General features: G+C 39.5%; 1 protein-coding gene across 5 annotated transcripts in view; it reads right to left on the bottom strand.

Annotated features, from left to right (window-relative positions):
• Positions 1-22734, bottom strand: part of ULK4 (unc-51 like kinase 4) — a 529164-nt gene that overhangs the window by 273079 nt on the left and 233351 nt on the right. For all 5 annotated transcript variants that reach the window (XM_061195276.1, XM_061195278.1, XM_061195279.1 and 2 more), the window contains one exon: positions 7655-7703. In XM_061195276.1, the coding sequence (XP_061051259.1) occupies positions 7655-7703 (49 nt within the window). The remainder of the gene's footprint in view (positions 1-7654; positions 7704-22734) is intronic.

The following is a 22734-nucleotide window of genomic DNA, read 5'->3' as shown; positions in this document are numbered from 1 at the left end:
TCTCGTCTGCCGCAACTAAAGATCCCGTGTGCCGCAACAGAGATCCCGCATGCTGCAACTAAGACCTAGTGCAGCCAAATAAATAAATATTTTTTTTAAAATACATACATGAAAAATAATGAGGAAAATATGCATCAAGCTGTAGGCTGTGATATTATGGAAGACTTTCCCATTCTATCTTAGACATTTCTGTACAATTTGAACTTTTTACAAGCACGTAGTTTTTGTTGTCAGAAAAAAATAAACCAAAAAATCCTGTGTAATAACTTGCCCTTACTGGCATCTCCTCATAGTGTTTCTCCAATTTGGTACCTCTAATAAATCCAAAATGCAATTCACTTGCTAGAGCTATTTAAAAAGCTCTCCTTTCCCCATAAATCTGTAAACTGCTTTAGTGCATCAGATTTCCTGGCTCAGCTTGAAAATCCTTTGCAGCGAGGGGGTAAGCACATAAATTCTGCTTTTTCTTGCTCATCCAAGAAAACAAACGCAAAGAGCATCAAAAGCAAATGCTAGTAGATGTTTGCTGCTTTAATCAAAACTAGTAATTTTTTACTGATATTTCCACATTCTCAAAAAAGTGGGTATCTCAATAGTTTTGTTCATGAATAAACTTATGGGGTCCTACATTACTGAGGAACTTTGAGAAAACATAACATTCACTGGTCACATATTGAGAATGAATGATCACTCCTTTTAAACTTGGCTCTTCCAGTACCTCTTTGTATTTACCACAAGTTATCTTACTTTGTTCCATCTATCAAAGGGCCCCAAACACATAGGGCTTTGGAGTAGTGAGAATGGGCAAGGCCTGATGACCACAGTGGGCATTTTAACACAAGCCTGAACCCAAAGTTGACCAATGGCCAATCACTGGGCATCCTCAGATATTGCAGAGTTAGGAAAGAAGTAGAATTGAGTGGTATCGCTAGTCATGGCCAGAATTCAGGGGAGCTACAACCACACTGCCTTTTGTGAGTACATTATACTGAAGAACACCGGCCCTTCCTACCGTTTCATCTTCCAATCCACCACCAAGGGGAGAAAGGTCAGCTGTGACTGCAATCTTGAAGAAAGGGTCTAAATATAACAGCCATGCCTCACTTCCCTCACTCGTTCACTAATAAATCAAAACGTACTGAAAAACAAAAAGCAGGGAGGGCAAGGTGCTGGGGACGAATGCGGTTTGGTTGTACCTAGAGCAGTTTCCCCCTGAAGCAAAAGTCACAATGTGACTGAGGATACAAGACAGGAAATCACCTACTGCAGCACTATCCAACAGAAATATAATGCAAGCCACGTATTTTTAATATTCTGAAAGCTGCAGTAAAAAAAAAGAAACAGATGAAATTAATTTTAATAATATTCCGTTTAGCCCAACACACCCAAAATACTGCCATTTAAACATGTAATCAATACAGGAAAATTAATCAGCTACGTTACGCTCTTTTTTCCCTTGGAAATTTGGTATCTCTTTGACACTTAGAGCGCATCTCAATTCAGACAGTCATGTTTCAAGTGCTCGTTGTGTTTTATGTGGCTACTGGCTACCATATTGAAAAGCGCAGGTCTGCAGGAGAAATTTGATCAACAGCACAGGCAGTGAGATGAGTGCAGGGGGAAAGGCTCCCATAAGTACCTAAGATTCACAGACCTTCAAACAAGAACACTCTTCTTCCAGTACTATACTAATTCTTTTGCTTGTTCAAAATTTAATCCAGTTTTTGTTTTCTCTTGATTCTCCCTTATAACACCTTACTGGACCATGCATCTCTTTTCACTGGTCTGTAACTCATTCTTGTTGAGGTTTCATTTATTTGCTATGCCCTAATTTTACCCTTACTTCTTCACAAGTCTAACCCCACGATCAACTAAGAATAAAACCAAAACACACAAAAGCTTAACACTCTTAGGAACTACATTATTTGACGTCCTATCACTTTCTACTTCTATGGTTTGTAACTAGACCATCTCCTTACAGAGAAGGAAGAGGGAATAGTACCTGTTTCCTCAAACTGAAGCCCAGGAACTAGAGCAGAACTAGAAACAAGAATGATGATGACAACACGCAAGATTCCACTGACTTGGGAGAAGCCCTATGTAACACATTCCCAATATATGCCCTGTGATTGGCCAAAGATATCCTAAGCCCTATTCTAGCACTTTTTCAGTGGATATAACATGTAGTTTTTATCTTAATACAGTCCATCTTCTTTCAAACCATTTGGGCTGATTATGCAGTAACTAGTCATGCTTTAGCCCAAGTGTACTGATAGAAGTTTATTTTACTTAGCTTCAACCCATTTATTCAGTTAACCAGATAACATGGTATTGATCAGATCAAAGCCATTAGTTCAGATGCTGTATGGGCAACTTCACTTCATTCAATCCAGTATCAATACATTGCACACTAGCCCCAGAGAGTTATTCTGTAAATATAAGTTTACAGAATAGATCTGCGCAAATCCATCTCCTTCCCCACCCCCACTGAACAAAACACTTCGAAGTACATACTTTAATGGCAGTATGTTAGCAGTGTATAAAATCATCTTCGTATACACCAGGAATTGGTTATAGAGCTCCATTTTACAATCTACAGAATCCCTGATAGGTATCCATGTAGGTTGAAGATTCAGATTTATCCCCTGCATCCAGTAAGTACTCTTTGTGTAACTTTTAAAGTACCTTCCTAAGTCAAGCATTTTGAAATTTTAATCAAATCATGTTTTCTATTTTAGAAACTCATGCTCAAGTGCAGAGCAGCAGCTTATTAATGGCATATTGGACACAAGCATGCAGATGCTTAAACTTATAAGTAACTTGTCATTTTAACCCTAAGAACCAATTCACATTAGATGGGCTGCGACTAGAATGGAGCAAAGTAATTTTAGAAGCCTGATGAACGCTCAGGATTGGAAACATTCCTTAAATGTGATGCGGCTACCAGTCTCTGTACTACTTTGGTATTTCAGGGACTAAATCCTTTAGGCTCCAAAGGTCCGTAAAGAGACTCTTTTCTAAAGATACAGTTGACTTGAAAGATTTACTCAAGCTTGCTTCAACTGCTATCCTCGAGAACTGTTAAAACAATATAATTGTCAAACTCGTGTGCTGCTAATCCCATTTTTATTGTTAACATTTGCCAGTGAAATTGCTCTTTAATTGTTTGCTCTGGAATAGACACATAAAATATCATGACAGCGATATTTTGGCACATATTGGAAAATCTATGAATATAGATTTTTTTTCCAATAAAATACAGGTTGCCCATATTACTTGGCATTAAAATGATTTACGGAAGTAGGTCAAAACATCAACCACTGAAATAAAATGAAGAGAGATTAGCGTTATAGCAAAACCCAAAGGCTGATCCGTCCAAATTCATACTTAAGACACATTTAAAAGCAATGTCTACTCTTTGGAAAGTGGCAAAGGAGAAAGAAGAATGCTTTCCATCCTGCTCGTCCAGCAACTCTGCATTCAAAAACCAAGCCACCAGGTCCTCCTATGATTGACTTTCCCCAGGAGCCCGCATTTATTAACCAGATCCAGACTGCCTTAGAGTCGTAGACCCTGAAGGCTGTATGTGGGAATCTAGTCAGCTTAATTCAATGCAGGCTGCCTGAGCCTCCACTCCCCCCAACACAGCTGCCTTGTGCTGCCAGTGAAAATGCAGTGTCTGCCAGGGAAGCAGCACTGAGCTGCTGTGACAGCTCCCTTTTGTAAGCTATCAGCTACCTGGTTCTTCCCACCGCTTGGCCTGCCAAGAGTGGGGACACTTGCAGCTGGAACACAGGATTTAAAAACATCCTGCCTGTTCTCTGGCCTGAATGTGGTGTTAGAACTCCTGGACCCTTAGATCAGACCTCTGAGACCAGCTCTATCTTTTAAGCTCCCTTCCCACAGTCCCTTTGGCTGATCTCAAAAGCCTCGCTGATGGAGTCTTGCAGGTGACTCTCAGAATCCAGCTTTCAACCTGTTTCAAGTTTCCAGTATAAGCCCATGACCCTCATCCTGATCCTCTCCCAGACCCAACCCCAATGGCCAGGCAGCACACCTCCTCACTGCACATAGCCCCAGCAGCAGAGGGGCTCAAAAAGCTTTCTTTTGAATAGAGGATCCTGATTTTTTTTTAATTTTTAAATTGAAGTATAGTTTATGTACAATATTATATAAGCTACAAGTGTACAAGATATTGATTCACATCTTTTCAAGGTTATACTCCATTTACAGTTATTGTAAAATATTGGCTATATTCCCCGTGTACAATATAGCCTTGTAGCTTATTTTATTCATAATAGCTTGTACCTCTTAATCCTCTACCCCTATATCGCCCCTCCTCCCTCCCCTCTCCCCACTGGTAACCACTAGTTTGTTTAGAGGGCCGTGATTTTGAAGAGCATAAATTATTTGCAAAGCCAACAAATAAGAAAGAACCACAGTATAAAGCCCTGCGGGAATCTGGTCCCAAAGTACTCACTCCCTACCATCTCTCCACGGCCCTGGTGCAGGCACATTTAAGTACTCATCATCCCCAAAGCTGGAATGCCCCCTCTCCTCACGACAAGCCGCTCAAGGCCCTGTTCAAAGGTTACTTCTTCTGTGAAACTCCTCTCCCTACACGGAGCAGAGCCAATCACTCCCTCCCCTGGAGTTCACAGTATTCTCTTTCTCCCTTGAGAAACCTCCTACCAAACGGGATGACAAATTTAGAATTCTGCTGCCTTCATCTTCACCATCCTCCAAGCCTGCAGGAAAGACATAGAAGCTGACTGCAATTCCTGCCCACCAGAAGAAACAGTTTTGCTTTCTAATGAAAAACATCTAGGAGAGGATGTCTTACACTGTGGGTAAGAGCATATCATATGAGGAACTCTAGAAAAGAACGATGTTATAAAGCCCATTATCAGGCTCTAAGTACGTCAAACAGAAGATGGAAGACAGTTATGTGCTAAGAGTAAAGAAAAAAATCATCAAGAGGTCACAGTGGACCACCAGCTAAACGAGTCAAATGCTGTTTTGTTTTTTAATGAGTGGCTAAAAGACACAAGCAGTAGCCAAAGGGTCTCGTACAATCTTTTCATTATGTCTCGTTCTGATCAAACCATTGCTAGAAGCTGCTATATATATGCCAGACACCACCTAGGCCCTTGAACTTAGAAAGCAAACCCAACTGAAGTATACACTGTGTTTTCTTGAATCCAGGAATCCATCAGTTCTAAGATACACCATTATTTTATCAAGCACTACAGAAGAAAAATGCTGCCAATTAAACTACGGCATGGTTTCTTATTACTTAGAATTTTCATTTTTATTGAAAGAGCTCTTTTAAACACAGACATACATTTTTCTAATATATCGTTCTTGGGCACTAATAAAAAGAAAAATAAAACTGAAATGAATTGGTTAAGGCAATGACAACCAGGTCACCTGGCTGAAAGCAACTGTAAAATGTCATTGGTTTGGGAAGTATAGCCTGGATTCAGAAATGTTAAAATATGGGAGAAAAAAAAAAAAAGTACAGCATAGAATCAAAATATTATGTCTAGCTCGGTGACAAAAATTTAGAAAGGACAAGGTAATAGTTCATAGGATAACTGCTACAAAGATACTTCATTGATTAAAAATGTATTTATACAGAGAAAAAAGTAGAGATTATTCAACTCAAGAAAGACAAAAATAGAATAGGGATTCAATAATGTTCTTCAAATACATCAAAAGTCCTGTCCCAAAAAGCAGTGATTTCCAACTGTTTTTTTTCTTTACTTTTTCTTAGCAGCAGGACCTCTTTTCAAAATAAGGGCCTACAAAACACTTGAGTATGGAGCTGTTCCGGCAGGAGGAAAAGCCTCATCCCAGAAATGCCTCCGAGGTCACAGGGCTCAGGACAAGTTAAAATCCTGACCTGGAAAGTATATGTCACCTCTACGCACTCCCAACGACAGCTACAACACAATGACAGGGGTTTCAATGGTGGCATTAATCAGTTAAACATTTGCGCAACATGAAGCCTTGCTAGGTGCTCGTTATACAAAGATTCATCACGTATGGAGGGGTTTTGGTAACCTACAAGGAAGAATTTTCCATGTGTGGGATTTTAGACCTTGAGATGATTGCCAAAGGCTAGAGAACTTTCTATCAGTCACAAAAGGAGCTGTATTGACCTCAGCAGGTCAGAAGCCCTCCTGGCACAGCAAGGGGATGAGTAACATCCATGAGTTTAAGGTCCAGTCTAGCTCCAGCTCTCTATGTCTGCAACACTAAGTCTCTTTTCAAGTGCAAGCCAGAGGTGGCTGAATGTGGACAGCTTTGGCTCCTGCCCCCTGCCCAACCGTGCAGCCGAACCCAACATTAACAGCACCCGTGGCCCTCCAAAAACAAATCCAACTCCACAACAAATTAGCAAGTGATGTATGTCCTACTGAAGGTGGGAGATGCACATACCACTGGGCAAAGCTTAAAAATCCCCACTAGACAGCTGATGATCTCCATGGTTCTTCATCTCCTTTTTCTCCCTTTCTTCTCCTGATACTGCCTCTAAAATCCCCTTTGACTATCTGAAGCAACTCAATCCTCTTAGCACGGCAGCTCTGGGTCATCTTGTTGTCACTTGAGCGTGCTTTGGGAATACTACCCATGCCCACCCCTACTCCCCGCCTAACGCAAGTAGCTCAGCAAACCCAACACCTCTCCACCAAAAAAAAAGGGCGATCTGCAGCTAAGAAAAATAATGTTTTCACCATACAGCCCTATCAGCACACAAACAACTTGTAGATTAATATTTTAGGATGATTAAGGAGGGCTAATCTTCCATTTGTAGGGTTATCAGACAAAAACAGCTATTGCTCTATTGATGACCAAGGCAGGTTTGGCTGATCTGACTGCAGACATGTCCCCTCCTTTGTCCCTTGCACTGTCAGTTAGCTATGGAGGGAAACTTTTCGGTAAAGGGGGACAACCCACTCAGGTACAAGAGAACACATCTTTGGCTAAGGGCACTCCCTTGCTATAAGTACCAACTGAGTTTTCAGCCTAATTCTCAGATTTGTATTTAGTATAAATAGGGATTTATCAGAAGTGAGAAAAGCCAACCCTACATCCCATTTTATTCTCTACACATAGGAACCAGAGAGGAAAGGTTTTCTTTAACCGATGGTTTTCAATCAAGTTGTGTTCTATGAATGGAAAAAATGGTGTACAGAAGCTAAGCTATTCTACGTTATGAAGAAGACAACTTCTGCCCATAGGCATAAAATTGTTGATCTGACCCAGTAATGACAAAGTCAGAGAGCTTCATGGTGAAAATCAGAAAATTCATATTGAAGCACAGCGATCGTCATTCTGCCCTTCCTCCACAAACCAACCTCAGATACAGTATTCTTTCTATATTAGATAACACATTTTTTAACTTTATGGAAATAAAATGCAAAGGATTTTCAGAAAGAGGGCAGGTCATTAAACAGCGTCCCTATACAATCTCAGAGCTGGACAAAAGCTCAGACAAGGAAACTGAGGCCTAATAAGGTTAAGTGAGATGATGGACACACAATCCTTCTGGGCAGAGTTAGGGTGAGAACCCAACCAACCAACGTGGTCAAAATTTAAAAAATTTTTAAATTTCACTTGAATTTCAGACGCACATTTCTTCTCTTACCAGAATTACATCAAAAATGCGTGGGATCAGTTTGCTTTCTTCCACAAGTCTGTGAAAAAATGAAAAGATAATTTATTAATTATTTTAAAATTATTTAAACTGCTACCCTGATACGGAGTATTTCAGCCCCATGTTTTATTGCTTAAATTCTGTGACCGAAAAATATTATGACTAAATACTCATTTTAATGCACTGAACTACATCTAAACACAAGAAGTATGAGGCTTCTTTGCAAATGACTATTAGCTTAGCCTCACTGATCTGTAGCAAGTAAAATCTCAAACAGACTGATATTTATAAATGTAAAATTTTATTAAAATTCACAATTATCATAAAGACTATCAAAATAGGCAATGCCAGCTGAAATAATGTAACCAATCCTCCCTGTAGTTAAATTATTAGCATGCCACACTGTAATCTTTCATATATGCCCCATTAGTTATCTTCTCAGCATTAATGATTTAACGTACAATGATTTTTAATGATCTTTAAAAAAAGGTAGACACCAATCACTCAATAGTTTCTAGGCACTTTCTCTCATCAAACCTAGTTATAAATTGTCATCTGTTTGTAACAGAAGAATTTTTTCATGTTACTTAAGGGAAAATAGCCTTGATTCAAAAGTGATAGTTTTTTAAGAACAATACTTCAATCTCTAAATATTCCTTTATTCCAGGGGTCAGTAAACTTTTTTCTATAAAGGGCCAAATAGTAAATATTCTAGGCTTTGCAGGCCACACAGTCTCTATAGCATCTACTTACCTCTGTCTCCATAATGTAAAAGCAGGCATAAATAATACATAAGTGAATAGGCATGGCTGTGTTCCAATAAAATTTTATTTACAAAAACAGGCAGTGTCCCATATTTGGCCCACAAGCTATAATTTGCTGATCCTGCTTCAGTTTAAAAAAAAAAAAAATCAGATTCCTTAACTTGATTAGAATTTACTTTGTAGGATAAACTACAGCACTTAAGACAAGCATGTTGTTTTCGTTGTAGGTATGTGCTGTTCGTCTATTTCACAGAAAACACCAGGAGGATAGAAAGGGAATTTATCGTCTGGCCTCCCTAGAGCTTGTTTGTCTATGATAATACATTAATGAAAGAAAAGCCTATGAGATTAGCCAAAAAAAGATCACAGTGTTTTACAAGTATCTGTTAAGGAAAAGTGAGATACAGAGAGAATTCTCAGAGACTGAAGCACTTAGAAAGCCCTAGCTCAGTATCTAGCAAAAATAAACGTGATGATTTCTGTAGTCTCGATATATTAGAGGGAAAAGGTTTTGACTACAAATATTGAATTCATTTACAGTCTCTCACTTTCCTGGGCAACTGAAGGCTCAGATGTGAGGACGGAGCTCCTTATACCATGCCTGGGCAGGACAGGAAATGCACAGACTCAGGACCAAGCACAACTTTACGTCAGCACATTCTTAATCCTCTTCCTCAGCTTCCTAGATGTTAACCATATCGTTCGCTAAATAGGTCTTTTTCAATTTTTATGATATATACTTTTATTAGGCCCAGGCTGAAAGAGGCAAGCACATCCATCTCCAAGTGGCCCTAGCAACCACAGCCAAGAAAGTCACAGGGACACAGGCACCACTGCCTCCCCAATGGTACCTAGAAGTGACAGCCCCCTGTATCACAGTCTACCCCAACATTCAGATCCAGAAGCAGCCACTCACAACACCAGCCTTTCTGTGATGGTATTTTAAAATACATTCTATTACTAACATATGATTACATAAACGACCTTAATTCTTTCTTAAAAATTGCAACTAGTTCGTCTCCGGGTCTCTGCATGACGAGCAGGCTGGCCTGGACTACCTCTTAAGTCTCCTCCAAGTTCTAAAACTTCAATCCTCACATTCTTCCGAACACAATCAACCAGAAAAATTTTGTTCTTTGATTTGACTAACACATAATTTAGAGCCACATCTGGTAAATAAAAAGGGAACTCAAGCTAAATAAAATCACTTCTGGTGAAAAAAAATTTTTTTTCTATGACATTTTCTGTGACTCATGAACTAACTTCACATGTAATCCCAAAAGCACTCTAAAGCTGATATGGGACAACGGTGGCTGCATACACTTACAACTATCTGAGGCAGCATTTTTCCAGACTATGGGAAGTGACCGATACGTGGGCAATGAGTTTACTGGCTATTGACCAGCATTTTCTTAATTTAAAACAATAAAATAGAAAATATCCAAGGGTGTCACACACAGTATTGTCCGTAGCATTTTTATTTCACTTACAGGTCTGAATATGTGTACTGGGTAGTGACATAAAATGCATTTTGTTTTATTGTGAGTTGTATATAAAATATTTGAAATCCACAGATTTTAGACTGCTTTAGAGATCATAGTTTTCAATATGTTCTTAAATTTTGATTTTAAAAAATACATCTCCTTACTTTAAGCATCTCCTTTCATATCATCATAAGTCCAATTAGTAGCTCGGTTCTCAAATGATCAACCCTTGATGTGCTCTGAGTAATGAAGCTCTCTTGCTCTGACCTGGTCCTCTGGGGAGCAGCTCTGATGCTCGGGCCTCTGTAGAGCAGGGAGGAGGAGGCTTACCTCTAAACAAAGTGGATGTGGCTGGTTCTCAGGGATTTATTCAGGCAGCAGGTCTTAAGTCATCACAGAGACTTTGGAAAATCATGACTCAAAAGGCTATCTTATCCAGGGGCTCTATTGTGGTTGGCCCCCATGATTTAAATGACCAGTATCATCTTACTACATGAGTCTGTTATTTCCTACATTTGAAAAGAATGAAATTTCTATGGTTTATAGACAGCCTGAAGGACAGGAAGGGAAAAGATTTATCTGAATTTTTTAAACCAAAAACAAAGTAGAGATCTTTTTGAAATTATCCCAAATCTTCAAAGGATTGTGAAGATAGTAACTGTAGCACAGTAAACTTTTCTTCCTTTATGTTAGCCATCTAAGCACACTGTATTTAAGTAATTCCAGATGATTAAATTGAAATATACTGCCCTTTCCAAATTCCATTCTTGGGACTACTTTACCTTGGGTTTTTTGTTGGGGAGGGGCGGTTCTTCTTCCCCTTAACAGTGTAATTTAATGATAAGATTGTACATGGTGAAAGAGTTTTCCTTACAAGGTTTTATTACAGGAGATTGACTGGGACTTTGTATATCTGTGGTTTATGTTGTTAACAAAAGAGGTGCTGTTTGAATTAGAAAATTTTGAATGAATTTATGAAAATCTTTAGGATACATTATTTGGCATTCTAACACCCTCCTGTTCTTAAAGTAAATGTTGCCATTGGTATTGGGAAATTTTTTTAAATCTATTTATTGATAAATTATTTATTGATAATTTTTAATTGATAAATCATTTATTGATAACATTTTCATGTATTTATTAATGCTTGATAACTCATTTAAAATACCATGTATTTAAATTCTGATAAATACTTAGTTGAGATTTATCTCTGGAAGCTATGAGCACAAATTTTAAGATTTTATCACAAAATGTGCTAAATGATTACCAAAAAGATTAAAATGTATACTTTAAATAATAGGTCAACACTTTTGATGTAAGAAAGAACAATTGCTTTCGAGGTAAAGTTATTAGCGGTGACCTATGGAATCATGGCGGCCTTGCTTTTCTCTATTTTCTGGCACGATTACATTTCATATACTTTGAAAATAGGGCTAAATATAAAGTAAGCCTAGCAATATTTAGATATTAAAGACTAGCTGCAACACAGGAAAAACTGGTACAGGGAGATCACTCCCATTCTGTTCAGAGAGCTATAACACTAGATTGGGTTGAATTTCAAACCATTATTAGCATTCTTTAAAATTTTCCTTTAAAACTTAGAAGGAGGTGCAGGGAGAGGAAGGCAGAGGATCTCCACCTGCTCTTTGCTCAGTTTTGCAGGACAAAGAAAGTGGTCCCCAAAAGCAATAAAACAGGCCTACGGAGACACAGGGGTCCACCCATGGAGCTGCACTGTCTTGAGTTTGCTTCCTCACTTGAAGTTTTTACCTACCCTTGGGGTAGAGACCATACACATGAAGAAGGGCCACAAGTCTAGAGCCAAAGGCCCCAACAGTCAACCCTATCCATCAGGGACAATGTTCTCCCCAAAGGGCTTCTCCACACACCGTCTCTGCATTTCTGGAATCCATCTGGTCATACAGATCTTACTTAGTACTGGAGACATTTCTTCCTGGATACTATCTCAAGTTATGATTAACACTCTTGAACCCTTGTCATGGGCTAATCTTATAACTCAAAATCGATGCCTTTAAGCTCAGTCAAGTCAAATGGCTTGACAGACAAATATCATACGATATAGCTAATATATGAATGAATCACTTTGCTGTACACCTGAAACTAACACAACATTGTAAATCAATTATACTTCAATAAATTTTTTTTTAAAAATGGCTTGACATATACATAACCAAACATAAAAACAAAATTCAACTTCTATCAGAGATATATGCACAGGATACAGGGGACTAGACATGGGAAAAACCTAGTGAGCCCAGACTACTGAAAAGAGGTGCTCATCAGCCTTGAAAGACAGGGGATTGGCCAGCTACAGTGTGTGGAGGAGCCAGCTGTGCCTACATGGATACAATGGTGAAGATAATCGGAGAAGTCTAACTAGTAAAGGGACAATGTGAAAGATGGAGCAGAATGATGTAGCCTTGCCCGTCAGGCTTAGAAGTCTGGATTGCACCCTAAAAGGATGGGAAGCCTCTGACGAATTCTAAGCTGAAGAATGACACCGTTGGATTTGCTATTCAAACTCCAATCTGACAGTAATAGGAAAAAAGGAACTGGTGAAGCAGTGCAGCCTAGAACATTGCTCCTCAAAGTGTGGTCTGCAGACCAGAGCCAGTCTGCAAACAGCCCACATCTATGACACTATAATGACAGAAACTGGAAAGATTAAGTTTTAATCTGTTGGATCTAATGATAAAAAATTTGAACTTTGTGGCAGTTTTATAACATGGCCCCAGCAACATATGATGACAAACAGAATACCTGCAGAGTCTCAAAGGACCTATCCACAAGGTACTTACAGTGGGGAACCCTGGCAGGGAGCACCTTCCCCAAGGAGCACGTTTCACATCACCAGGAATAAGACATACTGACGTCATGTACACCCCGATATCACACACTAAGGAGGGCACATCATCACTTCTGGGGTACTCTTGTGAAAAATGCATAACCCTAATCTAACCATGAAAAAATTCAAGCAAATTTGAGGGGCATCTTGCAAAATAACTACCTGTACACTTCAAAAGCGTTAGTCATGAAAGACAGGGAAGGGTGAGAACTGTCCCATATTGGAGCAGACTAAGGGGACCTGAAAACTAAATGCACTGTGGGGTCCAGAGAACGGACATTATTGGGAAAACTGGCAAAACTGGAATAAAATCTGCAGATCAGTTAACAATATTACATCAATGACAATTTCCTGGTTTTGACAACGGTACAATGGCTCCATAAGATGTTACCATTAGTGGAAGCTGGGTGAAAGGCATATGGAAATTCTCTGTAATATTTTTACAACTTTTCGATAAGGCTAAATTTATTTCAAAATTAAAATTTTTTTTTTAATGGCTCCCAAAATTCTTCAAGTCTCCTCTCTTTGAGAAGTGGGGTCTGTATCCTCTCCTCTTGAATCTTGGCAGGTTTGTAACTACTTTGACCAACAGAGTAGCATAGCAGTGACACTATGTGTTTTCTGCTTATATTCTTTTTATAATTTCGCTTTCATAGCATTTTATAAAAATGTTTATTCTGGTTATCTGCTGCTGCATAACAAACCAATCCCAAAGGTAGTGCCAGAAAGCAGTAAGTACTTTATGACACTCACTGATTCTGTGGGTCGTGAATTTGGACAGGGCACAGTGGGGATGACCTGTCTTTGTCCCCGATGTTTGAGGCCTCAGCTGGGAAGACACAAGGCTGGGGTTGACTAGACCAGCTTAGGGGCTGTAATTATCTGAAGGCTTCTCATTCACATGTCTGGCATCTGGGCTGGGATGACTCAAGGAAGGCTGTTAATTCTGTTGACTGGATCACCCAGTACTACCCTCTCCACGTGGCGTGGCCTCTCAAAGCATGGCAGCTGAGTGCCAAGGAGGAGCCTTGCTAGAGAACCAGGCAGAAGCTGCATGGCCTTTTCTAACAGCCTTGCAACACAGAGCATCACTTGAAAATGGTAAGAGGTTATAAGCCTGTCATTAAGGCCAGCCCAGACTCAGGTGGAGGAAACTAGAGCCTCCTGAGAGAGGGAGTGGCATGGTCACGTGACAGAAAAGCACAGGGACAGGCGATGTTGCAGCCATCTTCGTAAACCACAATCTGCCACAGTATTGGTCTGCAACACATTGGAATTTCAAAAACTGTTTCTTCACCAGTTTGACCAACACTGGTCTAGAAGCAGAGAAACCAGTTAATAGGCTACTACAGTGATGCAAAGGAGACATGACAGAGGCCTCATATTAGTCTTCTATTGCTGCGTAACAAATGACCACAAACTTCATGGCTTAAAGCACACCTGCTGATTAGCTCAAAGGTCTGTAGGTCAGAAGTCTAGCTCAGCATGGCTGAGTTATCTGCTCAGAGTATCAAAATTCTGGAATCAAGATGCCAGCTCGGTTAAATTCTCATCTGGAGGGTGGACGGGATCCATTTTCAATCATTGTTGACAGAACTCAGTTCCTTGCAGTTGTAGGACTGAGGCCCCTATTTCCTTACTGGCTGTCAGCTAGGGGTCCCTCTCAGGTTCTAGAGGCCACTCACATTCCTTGCCACGCGGCCCCCTCCGTCTCCAAAACCAGCAACGGAGAATCTCCTCCATGTAGAATCCTTCTCAAGCTTCAAATCTCTTTGACTTACCTGTCTCTGACCTCTAGACCAGATTTAAATGGCTCATATGATTAGTCAGGGCCACCCAAATGATCTCCGTATTTTAAGGTCAACTAGTTTGGGACCTTAATGACATCTGCAATATCCCCTCACAACAGGACTAAGTTAGCGTTTAACTGAATAACTGGGAGAAGATGGGCTTGGAGTCTTGAAGGTCATCTTAGAATTCTGCCCACTACAGACTTGACCTTTCCCCCCACCCCAATTCCATCTTACCCCCGCCTCCTTTTTTTTAATAATTCAGATTTCATTCTCTGAATAAGCTGCTTCTGGCCAACTTGTGTACAAACCCAAAATAGATGCTGGACGTTTGTTAGCTTTCCAACAACGTTGGTTAGGAGTTTTAGATTTCATATTTGTTAATAACTGAGCGCTAGACTACAAACAAAGCTTTTTTGTTTCTTATGGCATACCTAATTTACCAGTCTAGTGGACCAACAACAGTCATTTAAAATAAAAGGTCTCTAACATCAAGCTGAATTTCAAATTATTGGTTCAGTGAATCAACTTCAAAAGGAAATGGTTTCATAATGTTTACTTATGGCATGATATTATGTCTATCTTGAAAGCAAGAATATTTGTAAGGTTTTTCCTTGAAATGTTTGCCTTTGCTTACAATGCTTGCTAATCCTCTTGCAGAGAACTGCAGAAGTCTTACTAATAAAGGTACACATATAAAGACTTATTTTTCCCCAAAAGAAGGGGCAGGGTTAAGATTTTAGCAGCTTTAGCACACAGAATTTCAGATCTAGTCATTTTACCAACATCTACAGAATCCTCCTTAGGATAGGCATTCTACTTATTCCCTGAGGAAATTTGCACCCCAGTGGTCACAAAACATAAACAATATAAAAATAACTTAATCCAAGTTATAAAGTTGACTGCTTCATTTGCTGAGAAAGTGTCAGAATTAAGCTAGCACACGAGCCATACCAGAATGTACCTCTGATGTACAAAAATCTCCCACTGCCTAAAACAGCATGAAAAAGATATGAATTTCAGTAAGAGACACTTTGCTTATGTATAAAGCAAACGTTTTCCAATAGAAAGGAGGTTTTAGGTGGAAATAGAAGAACTTTACATTAGCAACTTTCAAAAATGCTTTTCTACCTATTACCTCAATAGATGCCCAATACAGCCCTGTGATAATCCACATCTGTTGAATGAATCCAGGCAACAGAATGTTTCTATCACAGAAAGTACAGAAGGTGAGAAGGAATAGCAGTAGTCAAGAGGCTCTCCACGCAGCGTATGGAGCTCACTGACAAGACATCTCTGACTCTTTCTAATTCTACATGCTGTGATATGCCTGAAAGTCCCGTTCTGTCCACGGCTTTACACAAACCGTCCCTGCACAGGCAACAACGCTCCTGTTAACCAGCCAAGGGCTTTGGCCCCGCCTCCCCACATCCAGCCCAGTGCTTTCTGTTCTGCCTGGGTCCTGAGCCCTCACCTTCTGTCTTTCTGAACCCCGTGGCTCTGCAGCTGGCCTCCTTACTCTAATAATTCATTGAATCCTTGGCACTTTCTCCAAGACATGATTCTGTACTGGTCCCACAGCTCCACATGTTGAAACCACAGGTAAGAAGCGTGCTCATCCTTGCAGGAGTGGGGAGGGGAATGAACAGAAAGAAATGCAAATCAGTAAGAGAAAGGATTGGCAGGGACACAGGTTCCTAAGAGGACCACTAGACTGTCCACGTGGCATTTCTTTCCTCCTATGGACATGAGCCCGATACTAAAAAACAGTAATTGTATATAAGATATTTTAAAATTTATTTTCAATTTAATGAACCTGCTTATTCTCTATGGCTCCTTTTTGTCCCGTTACTTAGTAACATGCAAGAGATTTTTGTTTTGGAATCCACTTAAAGTCAAGCTAAGATTTCTCCCTTTTCTCTCTCATTCACCCAATAAACATTTACTGAGTACCTATTATTACTGAATGCAATGCCCTGGGCCGAGAGCCATATCAAGTATTATAAGTGCTATGACAGATGTCTATAAAGGGTACGGAAGGGACCACAGAAATAGTCTCTTCTATCTGAGGTGCAGAGTAAACGTGGATTGCACAGTAACTATGTGAAAACCATGATTCCCAGTGCTGTCCATATGGTAGCTCAGTGGATTCTAACAAAGGGAAATCATAGGGATGATGATGATGATGAATTCCTTTTTTTTTCCAGACGAGAAACTGAGAGACAAAGAAATGATTGAGAGACAAGAAGTGGGGCTGAGATATAAACCCAGGCAGCTGACATGAGTGTCCTCACTGCACAGAATAAGTACTGCTCGAGCTGAACCTTGAAAGAGAAGTAGGTTATCTACAAGTAGTGGATGGAAGACAGGGTAGAAGGGGAGGGAGGACAGCTAAGAATGAGTTGTGCCCTGGGCAAAGGGAACAGCATGAGAGAAAGCAAAAACATGATGACTCATTAAGGACAGAGAAAAGGTGAGTTTATTGAATAAGTGGAAGAAGTAAAGAGAAGGTAGCAAAAGATCAGGCTGCGGACTTCCCTGGTGGTCCAGTGGTTAAGAATCCATCTTGCAATGCAGAGGACGCTGGTTCAATCCCTGGTCGGGGAACTAAGATCCCACATACCGCGGGGCAACTAAGCCCGCGTGCCACAAACTACAGAGCCCACGTGCTCTGGAACCCATGCACCACCACTAGAGAGAAGCCCGTGCACCTCAACAAAGAACCCACATGCCGCAACAAAAGATCCCGTGTGCCGCAACTAAGACTCAACGCAGCCAAAAATAATAAGTAAATAAATAAAGTCTGCATTAAAAAATAATAATAATTTTTAAAAAATATCAGGCTGGAGGAATAAACCAGGGCAGATCACAAAAGATCTTGTTATCCATGCTGAGGAACTTCAACTTATTTGGTAAACTTCAGCCTACAGGCCAAACCCTGCCACCTGCCAGTATCTGTGTGGCCCACGAGCTAAGAATAGTTGTTAGGTTTCTAAATGGTTGGGAAAAAATCAAAAGAAGAATATTTCATGACATATGACAACTGCATGAAATTCAAATTTCAGCTTCCATAAATAAAGTTTTATTGGAACACAGCCATGCTCATTCATTTACATATTGTCCATGGCTGCTGTTACACCACAATGACAGAGTAGCTGCAACAGAGACCATATGGCCAGCAACGCCCAAAGTATTTACTATCTGGCCTTTTGTAGACAAAGTTTGCTGAGTTAGCAAATGTCCCTGCTCTAGGTGACTGGATACCACTAAGAGAAGGATTAGGCAAAATGATGCCATCACCAGCTTTACCTTTTTCCAATGATTATTCAGGCTACAGTGAGAGGATGGACTGAATACAAAAAGGACTGGGAACAGGAAGATCAGGTAGCTGCCAATGACCACTTTCAAGGTAAGAGGTAATAAGAACCAAAGCAGGAGTAAATAGGAAAAGACCAACAAGGTTGTATCAACAGGACTTGAAAATCTACTGGATGCAGGAGAGAGAGAGGAGGAAAGAAATTCAGAATGACTCCAGGTGCTTGACTTGTCCTACCTGGAGGCCACCGCCATGACCGCCACCAGAACAACCAACATCACAGCAAGGGATCTCATCTATGGAAGCTCCTATGCAGTAATGCACTGGGCTTAGGGCTTCACCTCTTACTTAATCCTTACCTTGAGGTAGGAATGAGTAACCTATTCCATAGAGGAGGACACTAGCATGGAACCTTATCCAAGGTACACAGCTAATCAGTTTCAGAGTTCATGATTTTTAACTGCTCTAAGATACAATATTAAGCTAACGTATGGGGGAAAGGCTAGTTTGGAGAAGAAGTGAGTTAAGTTTGGAAAGGGGAGTAAGAAGTGAGCTGAGGACAGAAACCCATGGAACACCAACATTTAAAGAGTTGGCAGGAAAAAGAAAACCTGGAAGTCTCAGAAGTTCACAGGAGGTAGGAAGTAAGGACGTCAATGGGAGTGGAATGGAAAAGGGTCAAAAAGAACAGCTTAACACTCGGCTCAAACTCCTTGATGTTCAGACCTTCGCTTCAGTCCCAGTTCCTATAAACTGTACTTTCATTATGCTGAGTAATTTTAGTATCCCCAAGCTCATTTCAGGGGCTACTTCTAAAATCAATCCATGATACTATGGTACTAACAGACAAAAATAGAGAGCGATGATCAACTTGAAACTACTGAACCAAAGGCTACCTTGCTGACCAGGAAAACCGTAAGATGGATTAGAGATTGTCATTCATATTTTAACTTTTGATAAGAACCACCAGCCTGTGTCTCTGTGTGGATGTGTTTAACAAATGTATTTTTTCTTGATTACAGAAAATTATTAAAAACCATAATAACTGTATGTAGCTATTTATATAAAATTTTTTCTATAAAATATACAAATATGGAGGCATAAAATACACTGAATGTTACATTTGGGAGAATAGCAAAGCATTACAAATAAAATATTATAATGCCAGCACTCTAAGAAAATCATTAATAAGTTTTAATGTGTTATTTCCTTGTTTTTTGATTCATATAAGACATGGAACCAACCTCATCATTAAAATAATAGCTACCATTTCTTGTACATGTACTCTGTGTTGCTTGGACAGCCACGCCTTGTTTAATGTCTAATAACCATAGCTGAGTCCATTTTACAGAGGAAAACATTGGCGCTTAGGCTAGTGAAGCAATCTGCTCAGTCACTCACAAAGCCAACAATAGATCTGGGGTTAGAACTGGAATCTGCCTATTTTAATAGACTGTTAGGTGTATTATATCACAGTAGAGGGTGAGAGAAAAACTCAAATCATCCTACATATATTGGGATTTTTTAAATGTATTTAAAACATTTCCCATGTTATCACATAGTCAATTAAAGTATAAGTTCTCATACCCACATACTTTTTTTTATTGTTGTTGTTATTAGGGTCAACTTTTTTTTCTTTTTTTTTTATTCACGTATAGTTGATTTACAATGTTGTGTTAGTTTCAGGTGTACAGAAAAGTGACTCAGTTATACATATATTATTACACATATATTATATATATATATATATATATATCTCCTTTTTTAGATTCTTTTCCTTTATAGGTTATTACAAAACATTGAGTATAGTTCCCTGTGCTATACAGTAGATCCTTGTTGGTTGTCTATTTTATATATAGTTGTGTTTATCTGTCAATCCCAAACTCCCCTCCTTTCCCCTTTGATAACCATAAGTTCGTTTTCTATGTCTGTGGGTCTATTTCTGCTTTGTAAATAAGTTCATTTGAATCATTTTTTTAGATTCCACATATAAGCAATATCATACAATATTTGTCTTTCTCTGTCTGGCTTACTTCACTTACTATGATAATCTCTAGGTCCATCCATGTTGCTGCAGATAGCATTATTTCATTCTTCTTTATGGCTGAGTAATATTCCATTGTATACTTTTCTAACCTACATTGTATTTAACTAGTCCTCTATTGATGGACCCCTGTTTTCCACTTTTTACTAGTATTCATTAGGGAAAAAAAAAATGTAATGGTTAAGGAATCGTGTCAAATGAGTTCAACTTCTCATTCAATCTTCCTAGCTCTGCGCACATAACTCCAAGCGTTACTTTCCTCCCGTGTGATACCACTGCCTACTTCCCTTACTGATGGTAAGGAGCAAATAAGGTTGTGCCTGTGAAGCACCCAGCCCTGTCTAGTACACACAAAGCTCTCTGTAAAGACAGATGCCAGCTGTCTTTACTAATATTGTTGTTGCTGTTTTAAATCATGTTTTAATGGGCATTCTTGTACATAAGTATTTGTGTATATCTTTTACCATTTTCTTAGGATGAATTCCTAGAAGTGGAATCAAAGGCTACATTTAAGGTTTAATACATACTGTCAGTTTGCCTGTCATAAAAGATGTACCAATTTATGACAGTGTATGTTTCACTAGCCTCTGAACGAGTGCTATTTTTTTTTAAAAACTCTACCAGTTTGATGTTTTTTTATCATCATAGTGGAATTTTCTTTGATTACTAATGAGGGGGACTCCTTTTTTCATGTTTATTTCAAGTTCTTTGTCCATTTGCCCTTTGGGCCTACCCTTCTTTAGAATTTCAAGATAACTAACGAAGTCTGTCCGTAAAAGCTGACCATTATGTTGACTTCGTAAACAGTTGGTTTAAGCAGGATTTATGAGTACAAGCAGAGAGATGCACACACAAATATGGTGCATTCTGAGGGTACAAGGTATCTCGGAGGCATTTATCTCCTTGAAGAACCAGGGTTAGTCTCCTTCACTGCCTGGGGTTTTTTTCCTCTGTAATCTAGCTATGGCAAAGAATACTAAGTAATAACACATGTTCGAGATGGTGATAAAAACGTGCCAAGGCAGTCGCAGAACATTATTTGAAACTCAGACCACTGTTTAGTCTGGCAGCTCTCGTACTCTTTAATTACATGACAAAGGCCCCGTCTGTACAGCAAACACTGTAATATATTCTGACCAATAACTGTCATCATATAAAATCAGAAGACCTGACATGGAAGAGGGTTTGGTGTTGAGACAAGAGAACTGAATTGGTAATCTGTGCTTTGTGCCTCATGTTACATGCCACTCGGTCGGATTTCACTTTGTTCTACAAAGATGACTGACAGTGACAGGTGTATGTGATGGATTCAGACAACGCCTGGCTTCATCCGCAGTAGATTAACAACAACGATGAGTCTGCAGCATAAGTACATTGCTAATTCTAACATGGTCCATTACCTTGGTGAATCACCAAAAGAAAGCGCAAACATGACAAGAGAAATATGAGGCTAAAACTTGCCAAAAATTATCGGGGGACTGATTCTTTCAGACTTCAGAAGGTACACCGATCATATCGAAAGACTTTGTTTAGCTGTTATGTCTACAGTTAGGATGCCATGATGGTTTGCTGGCTGTACTAACCAAGTAAACAAAGGTTTCTAAATTAACTACGATTCATAAAGAGACCTAATAACTGTATAAGTACGAAATAGAGAAATGTTTCATCGCCAATGTTATCTTTTCCCTTTTGCCACCGTTTTCAGTGCTGCACATTTTTTTTTTTTTTTTTAATGAAGGCTCTTTTAGTGACTTGCTGGGCCTCTTCAGCCAAGTCATTTAATTAATTTATTTATTAATATTTATTTATTTGATTGCACTGGGTATTAGTTGTGGCAGGCAGGCTCTTAGTTGTGGCACGTGGGCTCCTTAGTTGGGGCCTGCGAACTCTTAGTTGCGGCATGCATGTGGGATCTAGTTCCCTGACCAGGGATCGAACCTGAGCCCCCTGCATTGGGAGCGTGGAGTCTTATCCACTGCGCCACCAGGAAAGTCCCCAGTGCTGCACATTTTAACACCATCAGAAGTAAAACAAATTTGTTTTACAAGTACAAAATAACCAAAAGGCATTAGCCGATGAGTCAAAAAAATCAAAGATGCCAATAAGAAAAGTTGGAAACTCCCACCAAGCAAAGATAAATAAACGCATCAGTCAAAATAAACATATCATACATTAATATTCTGGTCTGAGGCAATTGGTTCAACTGTCATCTTGACATATTCCTTAACGAACCAATTAAATGAAGATGTTAATCTGATGTTAAATAAACAAATAATTTAAAGAATACTCCTTTTAAATCCTGAAGATAATGATGCCTATGGTGGCTGGATAAAGAAATGGAAAACTGTTTATTATGGTAAAGAATAAAGTAGATTGCTTTGATGGCATACCCTATATGTAAATGAGAAATCAAGTGTTCCACTGAAGGATATCAATATTTAGATGGCAATGGCTTACGAAAGCTACTGAAGGTTTTGGTTTTACCAATGCCCATGACTGCCATCTAGTCATGGGCACTGACACTCTCACCCTAGAACTGTCCAAGGGGAAGGTCTCATTTCCACTGGCACACAGGCCACTTATAGCTTTCGCTTCCTCACAGAACTCGCAGGAAAAGCTCACTGCGGACTCACACCTATAAAACTGTTGGCACAAAACCCAGAGAAAGGTTTCTCTACGCGACTGACTCATTCCCTAATAATGACTGGTGAATTGAGGAGCCTGCCGCTGAACTAAGCCCAATGTTTAACTACTTGGGAGGCTTGGAATGCAGTCCTAGAATTCGCATTATGCTCTGATAGCCCAGG

This window comes from Eubalaena glacialis, chromosome 7, assembly GCF_028564815.1.
Source record: "Eubalaena glacialis isolate mEubGla1 chromosome 7, mEubGla1.1.hap2.+ XY, whole genome shotgun sequence".
In the NCBI taxonomy this organism is placed as follows: domain Eukaryota; kingdom Metazoa; phylum Chordata; class Mammalia; order Artiodactyla; family Balaenidae; genus Eubalaena; species Eubalaena glacialis.
This window is presented reverse-complemented; position numbering and strand designations above follow the sequence as displayed.